This window comes from Choloepus didactylus, chromosome 12, assembly GCF_015220235.1.
Source record: "Choloepus didactylus isolate mChoDid1 chromosome 12, mChoDid1.pri, whole genome shotgun sequence".
NCBI lineage: Eukaryota > Metazoa > Chordata > Mammalia > Pilosa > Megalonychidae > Choloepus > Choloepus didactylus.
In genome coordinates this window covers 20,141,482-20,168,302 of record NC_051318.1, presented here as the reverse complement: position 1 = coordinate 20,168,302, position 26,821 = coordinate 20,141,482, and the positions used below count along the sequence as shown (strand labels likewise).

At 36.1% G+C, this 26,821-nt stretch overlaps 1 protein-coding gene across 1 annotated transcript in view; it reads left to right on the top strand.

Moving 5' to 3' along the window:
- The first annotated feature begins 3,664 nt into the window (after positions 1 to 3,664).
- RNF17 (ring finger protein 17) overlaps positions 3,665 to 26,821 on the top strand; it is a 179,264-nt gene continuing 156,107 nt past the window's right edge. The window contains exons 1-6 of the mRNA XM_037799896.1: positions 3,665 to 3,797; positions 5,169 to 5,263; positions 14,261 to 14,355; positions 16,870 to 16,981; positions 18,236 to 18,316; positions 20,429 to 20,529. Coding sequence (XP_037655824.1) covers positions 3,665 to 3,797; positions 5,169 to 5,263; positions 14,261 to 14,355; positions 16,870 to 16,981; positions 18,236 to 18,316; positions 20,429 to 20,529 — 617 coding nt within the window. The remainder of the gene's footprint in view (positions 3,798 to 5,168; positions 5,264 to 14,260; positions 14,356 to 16,869; positions 16,982 to 18,235; positions 18,317 to 20,428; positions 20,530 to 26,821) is intronic.

Sequence of the window (26,821 nt, the reverse complement as noted above, 5' to 3'; positions counted from 1 at the left end):
CAACTGAATAATTCCATCACTAGGTATATATTCTAAAGAAATAATTTTTAAATTTCTTAGTTCACCTATCCCTTAAAATAATTCCTAAAAGCTATGCACCTAAGTGAAAGAAGTCACTTCTACTGGAAGTGAAATGTCCGGTAGACAAATCTGTAGAAATATAAAGTAGATTAATGGTTGCCTAGGACTGATACGGTTGGGGTTGGGGAATAGAGAAAGATAGTTAATGAATATGGGCTTTTTTTGGAGGGTGATCAAAATATTCTAAGATGGACAGTAATGATGGTTGCACACCTCTGTGAATATACTAAAGCCAATGAATTGTGTACTTCAAATGGGTGATCTGTATGGTATATGAATTGCATCTCAATAAAACTGTTAAAAAAAAAAGAAGCTGTGCACTTCCTTGCACATTTTCAAGTTGAAATCTAAAATTTTTTACTGAAAATATACATGAGTTCATTTTTGCTATTAGAGATAGAAAATATAAGAGGAAATAAAAAGAGGATTCACTGTAACTGGACTAAATATCTCATGACATTATTTGATGCTTTCAATTTTTATTAACTAATGTGCACTGAATCTGCAAAAAAAAACACCCAACAATTTTTATCCATGGGTTTTCTACAATGAACATGTGCATGGGTAGTTTAATATATTCAATTTCCAGATTCCCATCTCCCTCTGTAATCTTTTCTACTATCAATTTGCCTTAGAAGATACAATCTAAATGTCTGTCAACAAGAGATTGGATAAATTGGGGCACATTCATGAAATGGAATGCTATTCAACGTGGTTAATATGACTGAACTAGAGCTTTGTATATCTCCAGAAAAATATCAAAAATATGATTTTATGTGAAAATCAAGACACACAATATGCAAAACATGCATAACTATATAACATGTATGAGAATGATACACATCAAATTTAGGGAAGTGGTTACTCTGGGAAAGAAGAGATAGAAATCAAAATATGAATATGGGCTTTTTTTGGAGGGCGATCAAAATATTCTAAGATGGACAGTGATGGTGGCTGCACACCTCTGTGAATATACTAAAAGCCACTGAATTGTGTACTTTAAATGGGTGATTTGTATGTTATATGAATTGCATCTCAATAAAACTGTTAAAAAAAGAAGCTGTGCACAAGTTTTACATGGTTCTGTAATGGTTTATTGTTTTTTAATCTGAAGCAAATATCAATAATTGAAAAAGTGGGAAGTGGGGTATATGGGCTTTTTCTTAAATGCCATTTTATTGTGATATATTCACATACCATACAATCATCCAAAGTGTACCATCAATTTGTTCACAGTATCATAACACAGTTGCGCATCATCACAATTTTTTGAACATTTTCATTACTCAAAAATTAAAACTAAAAAGAATAATAAAAATAAAAGTAAAAAAGAACACCCAAAACATCTCATACTCCTTTTTCCCCCTATTATTCATTTGCTTTTTGTCCCCCTTTTTTCTACTCATCTGTCCAAACACTGGATAAAGGGAATGTGAGCCACAAGGTTTTCACAATCACACAGTCACACCGTATAAGCTATATAGTTGTACGATCATCTTCAAGAATCAAGGATACTGGATTGCAGTTCAACAGTTTCAAGTATTTCCTTCTAGTTATTCTAGGTGTATGAGTTTTTAATATATTATCCCCAATGTTATCTTTATGCTTTAATTATTAAATTTTTTAATGGCGTCCTTCCCCTAGATTCTTTTTTACTAAAATATAACTTTCGTGAGGTAGGGACAATGTTTTATTCATCTTTCCATCCCTAGTGTCTGAAATACATATTTGCTGGGGAAAAGTGAAATGAACAAAACATAATTTAAAAGCAATGGATAAGTTTTAGATGCATAGGCCATTTGATCTCCTGCTTTGTGCCTAGCAATAAACTCCTTCTCTCTTTGGGGGAAAAAAAAAAAAGGATAAGGAGACAAATTTTCCTTATAGTTCTGCCACCAACTTTCTCTGTGGCTTTGTGAAAGTCACTTCAACTGAGATTCAGATTCCTTCTCTATAAGATGAATGGGTAATCTGGATGTAGATTTTAAAACCCCTTCTAGCTCTAAATGCTACTATTTCTCTATAATTCTATTAACTTCATTCAAGGACTTAAGCAATGACCTTAACATGAACATTCAAACAATTATTTCAAACCTTGACCATCCCCTACTCAGATATAAAGCCATTATTAATTTAGTCCTCCCACACAAATCTCCAAACACAAATGAACACTCACTATAATATTCATTTGACAATTTCCCCAATTATAAGACACCACCACCAGTTTGGACAAAGTTACACAAAGTCCCATTTCTGCTATGTGGGAATCTTGGCTTGGTTCCACAATGGAATAGTAATAGAAACTACTGAATGGGTGGAATGGGCATAGATTAAAGAATCTGTACTTTTTCCTGAAGGCAATAAAGGTATAAAGACTGTTGAGCACAGGTGAGTCTGAAAAGAATACTTCTGTTCCTATTTCAAAGAAAATGGAGAGGGACAAAGAGAAAATGAGGAACATGTACAGGCTTTTATTCTTAGCAGAAGGCATCCTTCCCAGGCTCTTCCAAAGCATTACACCTGCTACACTGTTGCCAAATTACATTTATCCCTTCCTCAGGAAACTCAACCCACACTCGACTGCTTAAAGGGTGAAGTCCAAACACCTTAGCCCAACTTTAAAGACTTTCCAAAATCTGGTCTCAACATAACTCTCCAAAAAGTTCACTTTAAGGAAACGAATATTCTAGCCGAATATTCTAGCTAAATTAAATTCTGAAGAGGCCACAGCATCTTCCCAACCATGTTACCTTGCTTATGCTGCTGTTCTTTCTCCCCAGGATGCTTCATTTTCCCTGTTTATGCCTATAAATCCTACCTAGGTTTTAAGGTCTACTGCAAACCCTACATCCTATAGAATGACTTTTCATACCACTGTGGACCCTACTGACTTCATCTGTTAAGTACGCAAGAATTCTTATTGTCTATACCACTCCTCTGGCACTTACCTTAGCAGATGTTACCTTTTTCAGTAGAGCAATATCACACTCCCCAAGCAGAACCAGTTAGTTTATAAATTCTTAACATCCCCAACCGCTCTCAGCACAGAACCTTGCATATCCTTAGGCTCAACAACTTTAATAATGTCAACCTCCCCTTAGTTTGAAATTAATTGACTTTCCCTAAAAGTCGCTGATTGACCTCTCACTACTATTAATCAAGCCCTGGGGAAGCCCTCTCACACAGGTGTAGGGCTGATAGCCTCCATACAAAAGAGAAAAGGGGACTGCTTCAGTATAAAGGATTGTTTGCTATTTGTGAAATTACCTACGACCTACGTGATAATATGCAAAATTGGAATTTGAGTTGGTAACCTGTTTCACAGGTGGTAACGCTGTTCAAAGACTTGAAAAGTGGGCCTCTGCCCCACCACTCCCTCGAGAAACACGCCAGAACGAGACAGGATAAACCCCACAACTCCACGACGCTCGCAGCGGAAGACGCCGGGCTGAAGAGGCGGGCTTTAGTCGCTTTGCCCACTGATTGGCTATGCGGAACCAGTCACCTGCGCTAATTGGTCCCTGTCTAGAGGGACGCCGGGCTGCACGCGGCACACCTGCCGCCTGCGCCCAAAAGCAGCGCCATGGCGGCGGGAGACTCTTCGACGACTCGACTCGCCTTGTCTTTCTGTCGGCCGGTGGGGAGGAAAAGTCAGCCGTGGTGTGTTGCCGAGATACAGTGCACCCGCTGTGGGAAAAGCGTGCCCAGAGCCTCCGGTGAGGAGCAGTGAAGCATACGCCCCGCGCTCCGAGGGCAAAGGCCGGGAGTGGAAGGCTGGGAGATCAGCCTGTGTGTGGAGCTGCGAGGTGGAGTGAAAGGATGGGTGTGGACGGGCTTGTAGGTGCAGTGAGGGGCAAAGTAGGCCGTGGAAATCCTGCACACTACCCTAAGAGGGCACGGGGTTCCGTCTGAGGGTAGTCCGAGGGCGGCTCCTGGCCTCTCCCAGCCGTTAGGACGGAGGCCTCAGGCTGCCCTGGTCCACTCTACCGGGCAGCGGGTAGGTTCTCTCCGCGCCGTCCCTCAAGCTTCCCCAGGTCTCCGGGTTCGTGAAAGAGTAGATGTAGAAATTTAATCAGTTGTCTTGTGCTCAAGAAGTCATAAAACTGATTTTCTTGCGTAGCTTTTGTTAGTAGAAGTAATAAGTACACCACTGTGAAATGTTCCCAAATTAACAAACATATTAAGGTGTTCTTTTTTTTTTTAAAGTTTTAGTATGATAACAAATACATAATGTAAAATTTCCCACTTTAACCATTTTAAAGTGTGCAATTCGTTGGCATTCGTTACCTTCACAATGTTGGCCTACCATCCATTACCGAAACGTTTTCATCACCCCAAACAGAAACCCTTCCCATTAGGCAGTAACTCCCCATCTTCCCCTCTTCCTGAATCCTGGTAATCTCTAACTTATTTTGTCTCTATGAATTTGCCTATTCTAGATATATCGTGTAAGTGGAATCATACAATATTTTTCCTTCTGTGCCTGGCTTGTTTCACTCAACATTGTCAATGGTTTTTTGTTTTTGTTTTGTGTTTTGTTTTGGCAGTTTTGCTCAATTAGGCTTAAAATACTGTTTAATACTTAAATATTGTCTTTACAGGGTGTGTGTGTGTGTGTGTCTAACAATAGTAGCATCTGGCTTCTTTCCGGTAAGAGAAGACCTTGCCAACATCTTAATTCATTAAAAAGAGAGGGGTCTTGCTAATGTCTTATATTGGCCCTCCCTGCCTCCTTCACGGATTGTAAACATGGTCAAATAGAACACTGTATCAAATGAAATACGTCAAATATAATATGTCAGAACATTTTGTATGATTATAAGATATGGCAAAGTCAAGGCATAATAGGTAATAAATACCAATCTGTTGAGTTAATGCAAGTGACATTACACTGTCCTGCCTGATTTTTCTCCCTCCATCTGACTTGAACAGTTTCTCATAAATTCTGTTTAATAATACATCTGTTTCTAACTAACTAGCTGTCTTTTCCTATAGAACCCCCTTTGAATTTGCCCTCTGGTCAATGTTGTTCATTTTGTATTAACGAACTGTGGAACGTTTAATTCTCAATAAAATTTCATCAACAGGTCACCACCATGAACTTCAATGCGGGCATGCTTTTTGTGAATTGTGCTTATTAATAACTGAAGAACATAACACAATTACATGCCCCGATTGTAAGGTAAGTTATATCATTTTTTGTGCTAACTGCTTGCCAGTTTAGTATAAAAGGTAAACAATGTTAGAGAAGTAAAATATACTTCCAGTTAGAAACTAAAAACTTGAATTTTTGCTGCTGAGTCTTCAAGGAAAGAAGCCTAATAAAATATGAAGCTTTCCCCTTCGATTTTTTTTCCCCTGAGGACATTTTCCACATTTTATTTACATTTTAAGACTAACTTTAATCTCAAAATCACATATCCATACACCTGTTTCCTTTTTGTTGTTTTCACTTTATGGTTTGTTAAACAAAGAATGTAAACAACTATTTACCATGTCTTTTACATGTAACACACAGGAACGGGTTTTAACAGAAATTCATTGTCACCCCCTAACTTTTTTTATTATAAATACTGGTATCAAAATAATCCTGAACATATTTTTGATACTACTAGTAGTCAGCACCCACAGTGGTTCAAAAATTAACATAATTTGCAACAATATTTATTGTACCTGCTACTTTAAACAATTTAAATTGCAAGTGTTTCACTAAGCAAGTAGATAAGACATGCCATTTATGTTTTTCCTTCTTGAAATGAGTTTTCAGACACACATATCCTTCCACAGCAATCTGACACTTCTTGCCGTACTTTCATCTTGTAAACCTGAATTCTACTTTGGATACTCCAGGTTTATGCTTAAAGGACAGTGCCTTGATAATAGAAAAAAGAATTGTGCTGCATTTTTCCTCCTGTTACCTGAAAACATAATGGGTGTACATATATTAAATATATTCTTAAAAAATGTCCAGGTCATGTTTACCAGTTGGCATTCTTTTACTCAATGTGTGGGTATTCTTACATTGTGATACTTAATCAAGACATTAACATGAGTAGAAGGTTGTTGATTTAAGACAAGTTTGAGATCCACTAAAATTAATTATTGTATGTTTGTCCTTCTGGTGGCTGTGGAAGCTTCATATTTTCTTTGGACATCATTAGACATCTTAGCTCCTGAAGTACAACTTTAATGCTATACGAATTTTGCCATTTTGCTGACACTGGTATGCTCTGTGCATCCACCATTCCACTGGAATTATTTATTCCATTCATATTAATTTTTGTTACAAATCTAACTGATGGAGGAGCTTCTGGGTGTTTAGGTCCACGTTAGACTTTCAGGCTATACGTTCTCTTCGTAATTTGTCTGTGGAGACCACCATCTTCTCCTGCAGCCCTCCCCTTCTATTTTATAATTGTTCAGTTTTCGAGGAAAAGGAAAGGTGAAGCCAGACATTGATCAACCTAAATATTTTAACTCTTTGGATCCTATTTGGAAAATTGCAAACTAAAATTAACCCTTCTCTTGGGAAACCTTTTTCTTTCCCTCATTGGATTATGAATTCTGTTTTTAAAATTATTATTTTAATGAAGTCTGTTATTCACAACTCTACCCTCTTCCTTACCAATACCATTCAAGCAAATTTTGAACCACTCTCCTCCCTTCAATTTTAATGTATCATAAATTCATTGTATCATCAAATATACAGTTCATGGTAGAGATGCCATGGTATAAAAAAGACAAAGAAGGAAAATTCTGGGTTACGTTAATGCATACTGTCAGAAGCACTAGAAACAGTAAAATTTCACTAGGAATAAAATCTATTGACCTATAAGAAAAAGAAAACATTAAGGATTTAAAATAAAATATATTGAGAGTATCCTTTGCAAATACTACTATAGCTCAATTTATATAGTATGTTCTTGGGAAGTTGTATTAATCTATAAGGTCTTAAACTTACATTTCAGAACTCAGGTTATGAGATTTGTATCCTTTACTTTCTGTGGTGGTGTGGCAAACAATTGATACGGAGGCAAAGACCTAGAATGAACACCTAGTTCTGATACCCTAATCTTGAGTTTCCTCATTTGAAAGATGGGAATAATACCTGCTTTGCCTTATTGCATAGGATTAAGAATCAAATAGGAATTATGTAAAAGTTCTCTATAAGCTAAATGAGACTATTAAAATATTCTTATAATCTAGCCTTGATTGTTTAGGTATAGATTAACTGGTTTGCAAATTAAAAATGGTAAATGCACATTTGTAATTGATGAAGCTTGTAGTAGTAACAAAAATATTTTCATTGCCTTTATTGTGTGGAACACCTATCCCCTTTCCTTTTTGCTACATGGAGTTCCTCAGATGTGACTGGCCACATAGTAAAGAGAAAGGAAAGCCTAACTCTTGTGTTGTGGTAGATTCCTCACAGCTTCAGGCTTGTGGTAGGTAAAGAAGGCATAAAGAGAAGACCTGGGATCTGGAACTGCCTCTGCATATATATATCCTGTTCTATTATTTAACAAACAAACAGGATATGTTTTGTTGTTTTGTTTTGTTGTGTTTTGTTTGACAGTAACATTTAGCCTTTCTTTGGCAAGTAATTTCAGTTTTCATGGTCTTAAACCCTTCTACGTGTTTTTCAGGTTTTAGATAACAGCTATGTTTATAATATGTTTGTACAAATATTGGTTGGGTGTGATAAGTCTGTTTTGTATCATTTTGTTTAATTTTGTTCTAACCCTTAATTTGGAGATATCTGTGGCTTGTCACATTCCCTACCAGCACCACTACTATTACCCAAGGTGGGTAACGGGCAAATGACTATATTCATGTTCTTTAGGTGCACTAGAGCTAGTCCCTATTTAAAAGAGTCCTTTGAGAAACCTCCTTGAAATTGTCACCACTCTTTTATTAGTTTTTAATGTTTAGATTTTATTTGGAACAAGGTATACAAAGAATGGAAGAATCTAGCCCAAATTAGTGAAAAAGTCTCAATTTATAGAATGCTTAAGGAGTGTAGTTACTTTTAAATACCAAATGTGCTCTTAAAAAAGATATAAATACCTATATCCACATTAGACTTAAACGTATAATTTATTATCTTTTGAAAGCCTAGGTAATGCTGTTTATTTCAAACTTAAGCCTAAAATGATTCCATTCAAGACTAATGGGTATCCTTTTTTTCTTATTTCTGAGTCAGGTTGATAGTGGACTTATGTGCTGATTTTATATTTCATAGTTTGGTTTTTAATAAGATGTCTGCTTTTGATATGCTGGTTAATAAAAATCATTCTATAAGCTTGTGCCTCAAAATAGCAGAATTTCTTTGAGGATGGAATCATACTTAGGTCTCATTCCAGAAATACTGAAATTTTCTTGATCTTTTGAACCTTGGTCCAGAAATATATTGGGCCATGGGGAAAGGATAAGTCATCCAATCAATAGATAAAACTCCATGTGGAATAGAAATGTTAATATATGAAAATTGAAAATGTGAACTGGAAGAAAATATACATCACTTTATAATCTTGGTTGGGGAAGCCTTGCTAAGCATTTCACTGAAATCAGAAACCATAAAAGAAGAGCTTGTTAAATTTGACCACTTTTTTTTCATTTATCAGCAACAAAAACAAACAAAGCAAAAAGATCACTGTAAATAAAGTATAAATGACAAGCTATGGGGGGATATTTTTATATGGTACAAGTTAATCTTTAATTTTAATGAAATCTTTTAAATCGATTTTATTTAATATCTTCTTAAACTTTATGGAAGAAATGTACTGTATCAACTCTGCTGAAAGTAACGTTAACCTGTTATTATGAAATGTTGAGCTGCATTAGTTTCTTGGGGCTACCATAACAAAGTACCACAAACTGTGGGGCTTAAAACAACAGAAATGTGTGCTCTCACAGTTCCAGAGGCTAGAAACCTGAAATCAAGGTGTAGGCAGGACCATGCTCCCTTAATAGCCTCTAGGGAAGGATCCTTGCTTGCCTGTTTGAGCTTTTGGTGTTCCTTGGTTTATGGCAGCATTGCTCCAGTCTCTGTCTCTATCTTCACATGGCCATCTTCCCTTTGTGTCTCCATGTGTCTTCTCATCTTCTTATGATGACACCAGTCATACTGGGTTCGGGCCCACCCTAATCCAGTATGATGTCATTTTAACTTGATTATCCTTTCTAAGACCCTGTTTCCAAATAGTATGCATTCACAGGTACTGGGGGTTACGAGTTGAATATATCTTTTTGTGGGGTACACAGTTCAACCCACCACATAAGCCAAAGGGTAACAATTAGGAATACAGGAATTAAGGTGTTAGCTCAAAATATTTTGCCTGGGGGAAAATAACATTAGGTCTAATGTGATTAGTTAAAAGTAATCCCTTTTCCCTAGTTAAACTAATAATACATGGTGGCTAACTTTGATACATGCTTAAAACTTAATACCCTCTTCCACACCAAAGATAAATATTTTACAAAATTGGGAGACTACAACATTCAGTAGTCTGCCTTTTTTCTATTAGCAACATTAACCTATTTTCACAAGTCTCCTAGATTACTTTTATGATTTTTTAAAAAAAATCTTAATCTTGTAACATATAAACAACCCAAAATTTACCCTTTTGGCCACATTCAAATATATGATTCAGTGCTGTTAATTAGATTCACAATGCTGTGAATCCATTACCAAAACTTTACCATCACCCCAGATAGAAGCTCTATACAATTTAAACCTTAACTCACCCTTCTCTACCCACACCTTGGCCCCTGGTAGCCTGTATTTGTAGTTTCTGACTCTATGAATTTTCTTATTGTTTTATATCAGTGAGATCATAACAATATTTGTCCTTTTGTGTCTGGCTTATTTCACTCAACATGATGGCTTCAAGGTTTTGATACATCCTGTATTACTTGTTTGTTTTTAAACGTTTTTTTAATTGTGAAATATAACATTTTCAGAAATGTAATACATTTCAAAGTACAGTTTAACAAATAATTATAGAGAAAATTTTGTTAATTTCTTTTTTTTTATTAAATTCAGTTTTATTGAAATACATTCACACACCATACAATCATCCATGATATATAATCCACTGTCCACAGTATGATAACATAGTTATGTGTTAATCACCACAATCTGTCTCTGAACATTTTCCTTACATCAGAAAGAATCAGAACAAGAATAAAAAATAAAAGTGAAAAAAAAACACCCAAATCATCCCCCCATCCCACCCCATTTGTCCTTTAGTTTTTATCCCCATTCCTCCACTCATCCATACACTAGATAAAGGGGGTGTGATCCACAAGGTCTTCACAATCACACTGTCACCCCTTGTAATCTACATTATTATATAATTGTCTTCAGGAGTCCAGACTGCTGGGTTGGAGTTTGGTAGTTTCAGGTATTTACTTCTAGCTATTCCAATACATTAAAGCCTAAGAGGTGATATCTATATAGTCATAAGAATGTCCACCAGAGTGACCTCTCAACTCCATTTGGAATCTCTCAGCCACTGAAACTATTTCGTCTCATTTTGCATCCCCCTTTTGGTCAAGAAGATACTCTTGAGAAAATTTTGAAGTATGGTATGGGTTACAGTTCCACAATTTCGTGATTCCTTCTGGCTGTTCCAATATATTAAAGACTTAAGAAGAAATATCTACATAATGATTCAGTAGTCATAATCAATTGCTAAGTCCTATCATCTCTGTTACAAATCTTCCCTCTCATTTGATCATTCTCTGAAACTTCAGGGATATTTCAAAAATGACCATTCAAACTTCTTCATGTTGAAAAGCGGTATCAACATTATGGGGTAGGGAGATACACCTAGTTGATATTCTTGGAAAGTCTGGTTCCTCTGGGTTTCCAGGCTTATCTGGCATAGGAACAATCTGAAGGTTTTAAGTTTCTGAAAAAATAAACAGTGAGTGAAATTTTTATAGAGTCTCAGTTAGATCCCTGGGTATTCTTTAGGATTTTCAGGAATATTGTTAGGTGGGGCTTGGCACAGCATGGAAACCTGCAATATCTATCTGAAGCTTGCATAAGGGTAACCTCCAGAATACCCCTCAACTCTATTTGAAATCTCTTAGCCATTGAAACTATATTTTGTTACATTTCTTTTCCCCCTTTTGGTCAAGAAAGCATTATCAATCCCATGATGCCAGGGCCAGGCTCATCCCTGGCAGTCATGCCCACTTTGCCAAAGAGACTTACGCCCTTGGAAGTCGTGGCCCACGTAGAAGGGAGGATGGTGAGTTTATTTGCAGAGTTGGGCTTAGAGAAAGGCCACATCTGAGCAACAGAGGAAGTTCTCTGGAAGTGACTTGTAGGCATAATTGTAGGTTGGCTTATCTTCCCCCTACAGAAATAAGTTTCATAAGAGTAGGCCTCAAGATTGAGGGCTTGGTTTATTCAATTGGAAGTCCATAATACTTGAGAGTATCAGGAATTTCATCCTGCATTACTTTTTTTTAAATCATATTTTTTATTGTGGAAACATATGCATATATACATAACATATATACATAGAAGTGGTAACTTTCCAAGTGCAGTTTAACAAGTAATAAGGAGTGAATTTCAGAGAATGTTATGGGTTATTGTTCCACAAGTTCGGTTCTTTCCTTATTGTGAAATGTATATGCAAAAAGGTAATAACTTTCAAAGTACGATTTAACAAGTAGTTATATAGGAAATTTTCAAAAATGTTATGAATTACAGTACCATAGTTTCAGTTATTTCCTTATTATGAAATATAACAAAATACAAAAAGATAACTTTTCAAATTACAAGTTAACAAGTAGCCATAGAGCAAATTTCAAAGAATGCTATGGGTTGCAGTTCCACCCTTCTACTTCTTTCCTTCTAGCTATTCTAATACCTTAACAACTAAGAAAAAGAAAATTATATGGAGATTCAGTATTCATAGTCCTTTGTTAAATTCCATCTTGTCTGTCGCTAACGCTTCCTCTATTTTAATCACTTTCCCAATCTTCAGGGATGTATAGACAATGACCACCCTAACTTGTTCATGTTGGAAAGGGCTGTTGACATTATGGGAAAAGGGGACACATCTGGTTGGTATTCTTGAAGAGGCTGTTACCTCTGGGTTTTGGGACTTAGCTGGCATAGGAGTTCTCAGGAGGATTTAAATTTCTGAAGAATAAACTTAGTGAGTGCAGCTTTTATAGAGTCTCAGATAGGTCTCTGGGTATTCTTTAGGGTTTTGAGGACTACTGTTGACCTAGGCTTATCATACTGTGGCCATTTGGCATATCTAGCTGAGGCTTGCCTAGGAGTAACCTCCATGACAGTTTCTTGACTCTATTTGAAATTTCTAAGCCACTGAAACTTTTTATTGTTGCCTTTCTTTTCCCTCTTTTGGTCAAAAAGCCATTCGCAGCCCCTCAATGCCAGTTACAGGCTTATTCTCAGAATCCGTGTCCCACGTTGCCAAGGGGACTCATTCACCTGGGGGATTCCTGTACCATCCGTTACCAAAACTTTTCCATCATCCCAAATAGAAACTCAATACAATTTAAGCCTTAACTCCCCCTTCTCTATCCCTATCTCGGCCCCTTGTAACCTGTATTCTAGTTACTGATTCTAAATTTTCTTATTCTAATTATTTTATATCAGTGAGATCATACAGTATTTATCCTTTTTTTGTCTGGCTTATTTCACTGAATTTGATGGCTTCGTGATTTTGATACTTACTGCATTACTTTTAATGGCTGCAAAAAAAGCCAATTTAAAGAAATACTGTAATTTTCTTAACTGTCCCTTTACTGATAGACAGATAGTTTTAAAAATTTTTCACTGTACTATAGCTTTGCATAGTTTGATGAATCCACCCCATACTATCCGACTCTCAAAAAAATCCATCAGCTGGAGTTTCCAGCTCTGAAAAAAATTGGTTTGGATTTGTCATATATATATATATATACACACACATATTTATTTTGTCATATGTATTTTAATTTGGGGCAGTTTTATACGTAAAGTTTTTCATTGTTTTAAACTGAAATTCCCTGACTAGTAAGGTTGAACATTTCATGCTTGATTGTCACTTTGTCTTCTGCAGACCCTTCAACAGATCCTTTCAGATCCTTTGGATATTTTCCTTTTGAATTGTTTTTTTCCCTCACTTGTGAGAGTTCTTAATATGATAGGCACATTAACCCTGTCCTGCCTACTGTAAATAGTTTCTCCTAATTCTGTCATTTTTATTTTTTTATATTTATACATTCAGAAATGTTTCTTAAATAGTCATTTACCCTCTTGTTGTGGATTCTAGGTTTTCTCTTGTATTAGGAAGACCTTCCCATCTCAGTTATATAAATGTGTAAAAATTCTATTTTGTCCAATACTTATATCATGTTTTTTAAAAAGGTATGTAATCCTTCTATATTTTATGCAATATAAAGTGGGTGTATAACTTTATTCTTCAGAACAATCAGCTGATTTTCCCACACCATTTATTGAATCCTTCTTCCATTTCATTGGAATGCTACTTATATTCTTTATTAAGATTCCACAACTATGTGGGTCTGTTTCAGGAATCTGTTCTAATAATTTATTGTGTCAGTAATATAGCATTTTAATTTCAGCAGCTTTATTATCTGTTGGGTCTCTACTGAAGGGTATTTTTAAGCCTTTTGTAATTGTTGCACAATAAATTTTTCCATATGAACTTTAGAGTTGTAATAATTTTGTATTTGTTGAAGCGATATTGTAGGCTATTAAATCTTCCTCTCCATGAAACTGCCATTATTACCCATTTATTTGGTTCTTGTTTTAGGTTCTCCAATACATTTTTTTTTAGTTTTCTTAACTTGGAGCTTATATTTTTCTTGTTAAATTTACTCCTAAGTATTTTGGGTTATGGATGGATCTTAAAATACCATTGTAAAAATTTTACAGTATTATAATTGTGGTAGAGGGAAGTGTTTTAGTTAATTTAATGTTCTATTTATTTAATAGTTGCCAAATTACTGATTTCTTCCAAAAGTTAAAATAAGATAAGAACATCATATGAGAATAGTTCTTCTTTGGTTTAAACAGGATTTCAGTATCTTTAAAGTTATCAACTTTATCTATGAATGGGCACACTTTAATAGTGCTTGGATTCTGGATAAACTGAATTTACTGAATGACCTTCTTTGTCTTAAGGTTGTTACAATTGTAAATACAAGACAAGGAGGATACTACCCAATAGAGGAATGTGTTAAAGAAGATTCTTCAGTGGAAAAACAGCAGCCTAAAAAGTAAGTTCTTTGTACACTTATTTTAGTATGAAAGTTCAATGTATTTCTGAAAAAAAAATTTAGATTTATTGATAAAGTGTCATTCTGAGTCTGTGCTTATAACCCATTATCTATAGAGAGCTATTAAGGTTCATAATTTCTCTTAGCTATTAACAAAACATATCCATCTCCTAAAGAGCAGTGTTAATTTGTCCTCATTTAAAGTGAAAAAAAGAATGCAAGGATTACCACACCAAGATGAGAAAAGCTAAGAATACAGTACTAGCAAAAGTTAGTGTTGCCAGATAAGAGGAGGGTGTGGAGAAAAAGATAAGAACTTATTTCTCTGCTGATTCTGAAGTGTAGCACGAACAGTATAGTAGAGGACTTTAGAAAATGGTGACTTGGAAGTATTATAAAAGACAAGGTAATCATTTGGGGATTGTTTTATTCATTTTCTTTTCTTTCATAACACTTTGCAATGTGTGTATTAAATGCTTCTTTTGAATGAGTAATGCAGATTTTTTAAACACATCCCAGCTCGAGACAGGCACCTATTTTACTTTTTTATATATGTCTCCCCCTGCCAATTTATAAGCCCCTTTAAGACCATGGACGACATCTTATTCCTCTCTATATCCCCATGCTGCATACAGAATAAACACACAAAGTTTGACTTTGCGACTTTTTACTTGTTAAAGAACCATTTTATCAATGCTTTGTCAATTTACTGGGATCTTACTCAGATGGAAATTATATTTATATATAACTTTTAGCTTTTTAAAGCATATTTAATATGGTGATATACCATGTGGGATTCAAAAAATATATAGGACACCCTTAAGGAACAGTGTCATTTGGAAGATAGCAGTTTCCTTAATAGCACCAAATATCTACAAATCGCCCAGTTCTTCATATCCCATACATTTTACCTCCTGCAGATTCTGACATCTAAAATATCTCCCATATCCATATATACTACCCTACTTAATTCTCTGATTCTCTTTTGCTTCCTCCTTACCATGTGGAATCTCTTCCCTCCACTGTGGTTTCTCATTGCCTAGCCAAATCCAAAATTATTTAGATTCTTGGCTTTTCATGTTACTACTGCAGTTTCTATGTCTGGACTTAAATGAGTATTCAGACAGAAACCAAAATAGTTGCAGTTTAGTCTTTGGATAGTAAAGCCACTTAACTAAAGTTTTGTGGCTGGTTATAGACAGAATCAGAAATAGAACCTCAGCTTATAGAATGCCAGCAATTCTCTCAAATCCTATCTGTGTGTTTCACCAGTTACTTCCTCCATGAGCTCTGCGTAAGGTGATTTCAAATAAATCTTTAGGAATCCTTCTGACTCAGTGTGAGTCAGTGGCCACAGGTCTTGTCCCCATGGAGTAACCATCACTATTAAATGTTGGGGTCCCAAATAGGAGTATCTTCAGAAGTCAAGCAGAAGACTTACTGAGTGAAATAGATTGAGTTAAACAGTGAATGTTGAGACTTGTGGCAGATTCAAGAGGGCTCATCCCCTTCAAAGGAGACAGCCCCTACACAGCTCTAACCAGTTATTGCTGTGTATTAAGACCAACCCAATGTTGCCAGTCTTTCTTTTTTTTTTTTTTCTTTAATAACCTAGCAATCTGGAATTTCATGTGAAATTTCCTAACTTTTAAAACACCGTGCAATTTAATATTGTCTCTTGACAATAATATTTTTCTTACTGATTTATCTTTAATATTTTGAAAGAGGAATTGAATAATGGAATCTACAGAGCTAATGGATTCACATATGTTTTCAAGAACCTGAATTTTCACTTTTGAAAGTAATTGGATGTTTAAAAATGATTTGGCCTAGTATTTCTCTCTATAAGAGTAACATAATTAAACATTATTGTTACTTCCATAAACTATAGTAGGCTTATGATAAATTTCTTTATGCAGCACACTTACTAAATACTGTGTGCTAGCAAGTATGGGAATATAAAGATTGGAAAAAGCAAAAACTCTGGCCTATGGAAAGTGGAAATGCAGCTAAAACTTTTGTTTTGCAATTAACTTTTGCCTTGTTAAACTTATTACCATTTTGTAAGTTGACCAGGCCCCTATAAGTGCACTTTTTCTGATAACAAGCATTTGTTTGTGTAAATACTTATTTTAATTGGGGAGCTTAAGACATTTCAATGATTATCAACACCTCCACCAAAGTCTATCAGGCAAGGAAAGGTGATTAAAAAATTAAAACACAATAATATATACTTTAAGCTATTTTTGCTTACATATTAAGCTATTTTTAGGGATTTCTTAAGAACGTGAATTCTTGATTAAAAATGAGTTTTTTGGTATTTTTGAATTAAGTTTTATATGAAAGCATTTTTACTGATGGTTTACCTCTCCTAACTTATCATAGATATTTGAGAACCCATTGTACATGTTCTTATCAGTCATCATATAAATTATTTTTGATAGAGGGTGAAAATCAGAATAGAAGGTTATATTGATATTGTTGGTATTTAAAATAATCTTGATTTTTTTTCAGGATAAAGAATTACTCTCAGGATTTTAAAAAGACTTCTGATAAGCTAACTATTGGTTTAGAAAACTCAGCCTCCATACACAGAACTGTTCAGAACCCATCAGCTATAATGGCGGTATGAAAAATGTTCATGAAATAAAGATGAAGTCAAACATTTTGACTTTGTCTCTAATAACTTATTTCCATGGTTCCTAGAGTTATAGATTCTCTTGGAAGATTAGAGGTAATGGAGTTAAATCCACTGTCCTTACGTGAATCTCTTGTTTTAAACTCACTTAAACAATTCGCATTTCTTCCCAAGGTTGTATCTGTTCCACCTTTGATCAACTCTGTTAGGAAGTTCTTGATATTTTCCAGTAGTTTATTCCCTACGAACCTAGTTATGGAATCCAGGTTCTATGAAACATATATAAAGTACGAGTTTCTGAATTCTAAATGTGGTTTCCCAGTTTTTTTAGTAGACTAAAAAGCCTAGCTGCATTGTTGTACCTGCTGGATGATTGAATTTTCCCTATTACTACTCCTGATAATTTTAAATAAAGTATAGTTTTAATTTAAGGTTAGAAATAAAACAAATTCTATAACACATTTGAATGAAGAGTAAGCCTTATTAAGTAAGTTGTTAGTAATTAGGGGAGGGGAGTGAGCACTTAATCTTGTTAGCATTTGCTTCAAGTTTTAATTTTAACATTGCCAAATTTAAATCTTTTTTCTTAAGAGCTCTATAATATTTGCATGTGTAGAAGTTCATTTATTGCCATGGTATTTAAGTTGAAAAATGGTTATAGGGTGGAAAGTGTTGTATAATTCCTTTTTTAAAAAGGATATCTTTATTTTTAAAAATCAGAATGCTACAATAAAAGCTCTAAAATGTTAGTGGTTTTTACCTCTGATGAAGCAGGATTAAAAGTGTTATTTTTAATTGGGGAGCTTAAGACATTTCAGTGATTATCAACACCTCCACCAAAGACTATCAGGCAAGGAAAGGTGATTAAAAAATTAAAATTAAAAAAATTAAAACACAGTAATATATACTTTAAGCTATTTTTGCTTACATATTAAGCTATTTTTAGGGATTTCTTAAGAACGTAAATTCTTGATTAAAAATGAGTTTTTTTGGTATTTTTGAATTAAGTTTTATATGAAAGCATTTTTACTGATGGTTTACCTCTCCTAACTTATCATAGATATTTGAGAACCCATTGTACATGTTCTTATCAGTCATGGCTTGTCTTCAGTTTCTGTAGTGGGTCTCTGTTTCTTTCGTAACCAAAATTGTAGCTTGACAGTTTTGCAACTATAATATAAGGTACCTAAACATCTATTTTTATATTTTATATTTGTATTTGTTTCTCCCACCCCTTCTTAGGAGACTAAAACTGCAGAAGAAATTGATGAAGCATTGAAGATAGCAGGTTATAATTTTGAACAATTAAGTATGGCTGTAAAAGTAAGCATTTTGAATGATTAAATTTTAACATAAAAATACTTTTTTTTATCATGAAAGAAGGCGTTTTCTTTTTAAATGTATACATTTGAGTGTATTATCACTGAAATTAGAGCTTAGCGCTGAGTTATTAAGACAATATGGTAGTGAAAGAGAAACATACAAAAGAATGGGAAACCCCTTCTATGTCCTGCAAGGATTGGTTTTGTAGCATTGCTGCTCTAACAACTAATAAAAGTGGACCTCTGTTAAGGAGCCATGATTTCCAGTTGATGTGAGCTGAGTTTTGTTTTAGAAGCAATGCAGATCATCTTTCCAACATTTGCTCATCATTTGACTGTATCCCTTTATCCCCAAGAGTCTTACTCTCTTTTCACTTCATCCATCCCCAAAAAAGAGATTCACTCATTTGGTGACAAAGACTGAGTTCCTAAGCACCTAGCAACAACAAATACATAATCAGGGAGGTGAAAAGTTTATAGCTGGTTATGCTGTGGCTGCTTTTTTGCATGAAAGGACAGGACATTTGAATGGCTAAAGCTGACTTTAGAGGAATGAGAAATATGTATGTAAAAGTAAAAAGATAGAAGAGTCACAAAAGAAGAAAAATGTTGCGTGAAAAGGGGGAGGGGGGAAAGAATGTAACCTGTGATGAGAAGCAGTTATAAGATACTAAGTAACAAATACAGTGCAGAAAAGCCAAGTCAGTAGTAAACTGATAAGAAAAAAATCTGATTTGGGAAGGGCTGATGAAGCAAACAGAAATGTTTAGACCTGCACTGTCTAATACTGTAACCACTAGCCACCTGTGGCTGTTTAAATTAATTAAAATTAAATAAAATTAAAAATTCAGTTCCTTAGTTACACTAGCTATATTTCAGGCTATTCCATAGCTCCACATGACTAGTGGCTGCCATATGGGGCAGTGCCGATGACATGTCCATCATTGCGGAAAGTTCTATTGGACAGTTCTGGCTTAGACCCTAATATCTTCCAAGAGCATAAATGTATCAATAGTTGTAGGACATCAAATCTGTTGTTAGGCACTGGTAAAGCTTGTGCTGAGGAAGCCTTGTTAGTGTATTTTACTTTGCCTGCTGGTAGGAACAAGGATGATTGAGTATGGAGTGTTATTAGGAAAATCAGTTTTCACATAGTCTTATGTTTGTTTCGAATCTGAAGATATAATTCATTATTTCTTGTGTCTTGAATATTTAAAAGAATATTGAGAAAATCATTTATAAAAATGTTGTCACCTTCTCTGAAAAAGAATTTGTCAGTATGGGACAAGTTCTCTTCAAAACAGCATTTCATTAGTTTTTGAAATGAGGAAATAAGATTTATTTTTATTTCACATTCATGAAAAAACACTGAAAATGAGAGAAAACAATGTATGCATACTGACAAGATATCCATTATCTATTGCAATAGAGATGTCAAGCCTATACAGTATTATTTATGATCTCTCTTTGAGGCAAAATGATAGCAGTTAAAAAGTTTTGTTTTTTTCTGGAGGACAAGATAACATTATGAGAAAGCTACATTAGCATTTGTGATTGATTTTTCTGAAAGGCATCCATGTTATATTGTCCAGGAAATCTCTGCAGATATCAGAAAGTCCCCAATAACTGATGGTCCTGATAAGGTCGCTGAATCTCACACACACAAAAAGAAGCAGATTATCTTAATTATGGTAATTAAAATACAACTGTTTAAAATACAAAGGAGTGTATAGAATGGTTAATATTTTAATTCAGTTATATTTTCAAAGTTTTTAATTTAAGGAATTCTGCCAGAGGGAAATTCATATATCTAAAATGACTTTTTACCTGGAATGATAAAAAGTGATAGGAAAGATTTAGTAAACTTACCAGTGGATTTTTAGGCCTTCTTGGTCAAATTATCAGTACATAGTACCAGCAAAGATGTGGTTATGCTGACAAATACCAGGATTTGAAATTGAACTTTGTAAATTACTCTGTTAATCATCTAATCTCCTCTAGTGTTGTTATTTTGAAATGTCCAAAAGGTATCTTTTATTTTCAAAATTATATTGAGCAATACACCTTCTACAAAATAAATATAAATTATCATCTTCGTATTATGGTTTTTCAGAGGCTTGAAGACATGCAGAATCAAACAAGAGAGGAGACAGACAGTCTTATAGAGGTTCTTGAGAAACAATTTGATCAACTTTTTACTTCTCTTGATTCCAGGTAATAAAAATACAGACTCAATGAAACAAGTTTTTAACACTAACTTATCTTATTCCTTTCTTTAGATTAAAGTAAGGAGTAACTCTTTTTTTCACAATTAATTTTTTTTTTCAATTTGTAGAACATTTTCATTACTCCAGAAAAGAAATAAAAACAAAAAAGAAAACTCAAATCTTCCCATACCCCTAAACACCCCCCCTCCATTACTGATTTATAGTATTGGTATAGTACATTTGTTACTGTTGATGAAAGAATATTAAAATACTACTAAATGTAGTACACAGTTTACAATACATATATTTTTCCTTATATACCCCTCTATTATTAACTTCTAGTTATAGTGTCATACGTTTGTTCTAGTTCATGAAAGAGATTTCTAATATTTGTGCAGTTGATCACAGACCTTGTCCACCACAAGATTAACTGTTTTATACATTACCATCTTTTAACCTCCAACTTGCCTTCTGGTAACATATGTGACTCTAAGCTTCCCCTTTCCACTACATTCACACACCATTCAGCACTGTTAGTTATTCTCACAATGACATGCTACCATCACCTCTGTCCATTTCCAAAGACCATGTTCAACCTAGTTAAACATTCTGCTCATAATAAGCAACCACTCCCCATTTTTTAGCCTTGCTCTGTGTCCTGGTAACTTATATTTCATGTCTGTAAGTTTACATATTATACTTAGTTCTTATCAGTGAGACCATACAATATTTGTCCTTATGTGTCTGACTTATTTCACTTAATATAGTGCCCTCAAGGTTTCTTCATCAACCCATTTTTTTTAAGGTGGTTTTGATCACCCACCATACATTCCGTCCTAAGTGAACAATCTATGGTTCTGTATAATCACATATTTATGTATTCAGCACCATCACCACTATCTATATAAGGACAGCTCCATTTCTTCCACAAAGGAGGAGAAAGAGTCAAAGAAGGTAGAGAGACAAAAGGAAAAGAAAGAAAAGAAAATGACAGCTAAAAAGCAACAAAAGGAAAGATCGAATTAAACTGAGGTGCAATAAAAAAGTCAGACATCACCAATGCCAAGAGTCCCAGACCCCCTCTCTTATATCCCCCTCTTATAGGCATTTAGCTTTGGTATATTGTCTTTGTTACATTAAAGGAAGCATAATACAACGTTTCTGTTAACTATAGTCGCTAGTTTACATTGATTGTATTTTCCCCCCAGTACTACCCCATTTTTTACAACTTGCAAGGTTAACATTCATTTGTTCTTCCTCATGAAAAAGCATATTTGTACATTTTATCACAATTGTTGAACACTCTAGGTTTCACTGAGTTATACAGTCCCATTCTTCATCTTTCTTCTTTCCTTCTGGTGTTCCACATGCTCCTAACCCTCCTCTTTCAATCATACCCACAGTCATCTTTGTTCAGTGTATTTACATTTCTGTGCTACCATCACCCAAAATTGTGTTCCACACATCTCACTCCTGTCTTTTCCTGTCTGTCTGTAGTGCTCCCTTTAGTATTTCCTGTAGAGCATGTATCTTGTTCACAAACTCTCTCGTCTGTTTATCAGAGAATATTTTAAACTCTCCCTCAAATTTGAAGGACAGTTTTGCCGGATATAGGATTCTTGGTTGGCAGTTTTTCTCTTTCAGTATCTTAAATACCTCACACCACTTCCTTCTTGCCTCCATGGTTTCTGCTGAGAAATCTCCACATAGTCTCATCAAGCTTCCTTTGTATGTGATGGATCACTTTTCTCTTGGTGCTTTCAGGATTCTCTCTCTGTCTTTGATGTTTGATAATCTGATTATTAAGTGTCTTGGCGTAGGTCTATTCAGATCTGTTCTGTTTGGGGTATGCTGTGCTTCTTGGATCTGTAATTTTATGTCTTTCCTAAGAGATGGGAATTTTTCATTGATTATTTCGTCTATTATTGCTTCTGCCCCTTTTCCCTTCTCTTGTCCTTCTGGGACACCCATGATACATACATTCATGCATTTCATGTTGTCTTTTAATTCCCAGAGACATTGCTCATATTTTTACATTGTTTTTCCTATGTGTTCTTTTGTGTGTAGGATTTCAGGTGTCTTCTTCTCTGGTTTCTGAGTGTTTTCTTCGGCCTCTTGAAATCTGCTGTTGTATGTCTCCATTGTGCTTTTCATCTCTTGTGTTGCGCTTTTCATTTCATAGATTCTGCCAGTTGTTTTTTCGAACTTTCAATTTCTACCTTATTTTCACCCAGTGTTTTCTTTATATCCTTCCTCTCTTGCCATATCTTCCCTGAACTCATTGACTTGCCTTTGATTGATTTAGCATATTTCTTTGAAAATCTTTAATTGATTGTTTCATTAAAGTGAAACAGTATCTCAACTATATCTTAATTGAGGTGTAAGTTTGTTCCTTTGACTGGGCCATAGCTTCATTTTTCCTAGTGTATTTTGTGGTTTTCTATTGTTTAGGCATCTGGTTTCCTTGGTTACCCCAATCAGATTTTCCCAGACCAGAACAGGTTCAGATTTCAGAATGGGGCTATATTCAGTGTCAAGTTTTCCTAAGGGTGTGTCTTAGAAGATTCAGACTTTCCTGTGAGGTCTCTAGCCGCTGGGCTTTTCCAAACCTGCCCAGCAGGTGGTGCCTGTCAGCCTGTCACTCTGGACTGGTGTAAGGAGATTGGCCCCTTTAATTCTCCACTTAGGTTGTTTATGTTTTGACTGTTTTCCCCCAGGCCCTGGGGTCTGAGTTCTGAAGGGAGCACCATCATTAGAGCTGGGCCCCACCTCCTTCTCCTTAGGGAAGATACACCCCTTAGGGAGCTATCTTCTGCATTTGAATTACTCTTTTGTAATTCAAATTTGAGTTAACACTGACTCTGTTAACTCCACCTCTGTCTGGGTCAGAGCACTGTGAACTGAAAATGACTGAGGCTCTCTCCACTGAGCCAGTCAGGTTGAAAGAGAAAAAGGGAAAGAAAGCCCCCTTTCAGAGCCAGACATCGGCCCCCTAGTTTCGCCCATCAGAGAGAGGACCCATATTCTGGGCTCCCTGTCCCAGGGCACAGGCGTTTTCTCTAAGATCAGTCGTCTTTAAAAGCCTCTGTATTTTTCCTTATTTTTTTTGATTAATATTTTTTTCCTGTCAGCCCCACCTCTCTCCACTGGGAGCAGCCTCAGGGTACTTTGCTGCTTGTTAGGAGTTTGTCTGAGTTTGTAGCTTGTATTCAGCAGTCCACATTTGTTAATTAAAAACCAGTTGCAAGGAGAAACTAAGATGGCGGCTAGGTGAGACAGGGCAAAAAAAACACCTCCGTGGAAAATACTAGATAAAAACCAGAAACTGACCCAGAATACCGGTTACAGCGATGAGCTGGACGAGGTCTGCTAGTACCACAGGGGCCGTATACTTGGTGAAACCGGGAGTCTGCATTCTGAAATGAGTGAATAAGCCGGCTGGAAGACCCGCAGTCACGCGGCGGTGTGGAGATGCCAGGGTTTGGTGTTTGGAGACCAACTGGTTCTTTTTTTTAAAAAAAAAAAAAAGGGAAAAACCCAGGAGTGGCTGCAGTGTGACAGTGGGAACCATGCAGTAAAACACAGCAAGAGGGGGCTGGGATGGCCTCTCAGTGTCTGGCCTGGAGGATAGCCTGCTGCAGATACCCTTGGGGCCAGGGGAGTGAAGGGGAGAGCCAGAAGCAGAAAGAAACCCCGCAGCTTGCGGCTACTCCCCAGAGGGCTGGATAAACTCCTGCCCAGGGCCATGCCCACAGCCCAGAACGCCGCCAGTTGTCCCGGAGCTGGGAAGGAGGAACTGTGCGAAGAGGAGGGGGTTGAGACGCCCCGTTCGGCAATCTTTGCATCAGGCTGAGAGCGCCCCTGCATGGCCCGGCGGCCCTGGGCTTCCCTTCAGGGACGGCGCGCACTGGTGACGTAGCACGGCATTCCCTCGGCAGAGGTCCTGGAGGATCGAAGCTGGGAGGGGGGGCCTGCTCGGAGAACCCAGGGACGCTATGCCAAGTCCAGTGGTTTGTGGGACAGCGAGAGAGAGGGTCTGGAGCTGAACTGAAATGAAGGCTTAGACTCTTGCGGCGACCTTGAATCTCCGGGAACCTGGGGATTTGAATATTAAAGCTGTCCTTCCTCCCTGGCCACCTGGACACACACCCCACATTCAAGGCGGATGGCTCCAGCAACACACCCAAACTGAGTTCTCCAACTGAACCCCACAAGAATCATTTCCCCATGTACTGTGGGGACAAGGTTGAGAACTGACTTGAGGGGTATAGGTGATTCACAGATGCCATCTCCTGGTTAGTTAGAGAAAGTGTACGCCACCAAACTGTGTTTCTGAAAAATTAGATTGGTATCTTATTTTTACAACTTGAAAGAACCCTATCAAGCAAACCAAACGCCAAGAGGCCAAAAACAACAGAAAATCTTAATGCATATGATGAAACCAGACGATATGGAGAATCCAATTCCAAACACCCAAATCAAAATGTCAGAAGAGACACAGTACTTGGCACAATTAATCAAAGAACTACAATCGAGGAACGAAAACATGGCAAAGGGTTTAAAAGACATCAAGAAGACCATGGCCCAGCATATAAGCGACATAAAGAAGACCCTAGAAGAGCATAAAGAAGACATTGCAAGAGTAAATAAAAAAATAGAAGATCTTATGGAAATAAAAGAAACTGTTGGCCAAATTAAAAAGACTCTGGGTATTCACAATACAAGATTAGAGGAAGTCAAACAACATCTCAGTGTCCTAGAAGTCCACAGAACAGAAAATGAAAGAACAAAAGAAAGAATGGAGAAAAAAATCAAAAAAATCGCAGTGGATCTCAGGGATACGATAGATAAAATAAAACGTCCAAACTTAAGACTCATTGGTGTCCCAGAAGGGGAAGAGAAGGGTAAAGGTCTAGAAAGAGTGTTCAAAGAAATTGTTGGGGAAAACTTCCCCAACCTTCTACACAATATAAATACACAAAGCATAAATGCCCAGCGAACCCCAAATAGAATAAATCCAAATAAACCCACTCTGAGACATATTGTGATCAGACTCTCAAATACTGAAGAGAAGGAGCAAGTTCTGAAAGCAGCAAGAGAAAAGCAATTCACCACATCCAAAGGAAACAACGTAAGACTAAGTTGTGACTACTCAGCGGCCACCATGGAGGGGAGAAGGCAGTGGCATGACGTATTTAAAATTCTGAGAGAGAAAAATTTCCAACCAAGAATACTTTATCCAGCAAAACTCTCCTTCAGATTTCAGGGAGAGCTTCAATTCTTCACAGACAGACAAATGCTGAGAGAGTTTGCCAATAAAAGACCTGCCCTACTTCAGATACTAAAGGGAGCCCTACCAACAGAGAAACAAAGAAAGGAGAAAGAGATATAGAGAATTTTAATAGACATATATAGAACCTTACATCCCAAATCACCAGGACACTCATTTTTCTCTAGGGATCACGGATCTTTCTCCAGAAGAGTTCATAAGCTGGGACATAAAACAAGCCTCAATAAATTAAAAAAAAATTGAATATACTCAAAGCACATTCTCCAACCACAATGGAATACAAATAGAAGTCAATAATTTTTGAATTGTAACTCCACTGTTTACTTCCTACATGATATAAAATACACAAACTCTAATGACAAATCAGTGGTTTTGAACTCAACATAAAATACGTAATTTTAGACAACTATATAAAGGTGGGGGAATGGAGGAGTATAGGAACATAGTTTGTATGTCCTATTGAAGGGAAGGTGGTATCAAAGAAAAACAAGATTGTTATGGATTTAAGAGGTTAATTTTAAGCCCCACAGTAAACCAAAGAAATTATCAGAGAATATGACCATAGGGATGAAAAGTAGAGTTTGGGTTAAGAGAAATGGGGGAAGGGGCAATGGGGAGTTAAGAAATGAGTATAGGGTTGCTATTTGAGGTGAAGGGAAATTTCTAGTAATGGATGGTGGGAAAGAGCATTACAACATTCTAAAGGTGATTAATCACACTAATGGAATGCTAGGGAGGGGGTGGAATGGGAAGATTTAGGTTGTATATATGTTTCCACAATTGGGGGAAAAAAAAAAAAAGGCAGTCTAAATAGATGACAGTTGAATGCCAAGGAGGAACCTGGATGGGATTGGAGGATGGAGGACAGGAGGCTCAAAGGGACACAGTTGAGACGTAAGGAAAAGGAAATATAGAATGTAAGCTTTGTATCATTGTTGAATCTCTTGTACTTCTTAGCTGTGCTTAATGGGATTGCATAAAAGAATGTTCTTGTTCATGGAAGTGTATA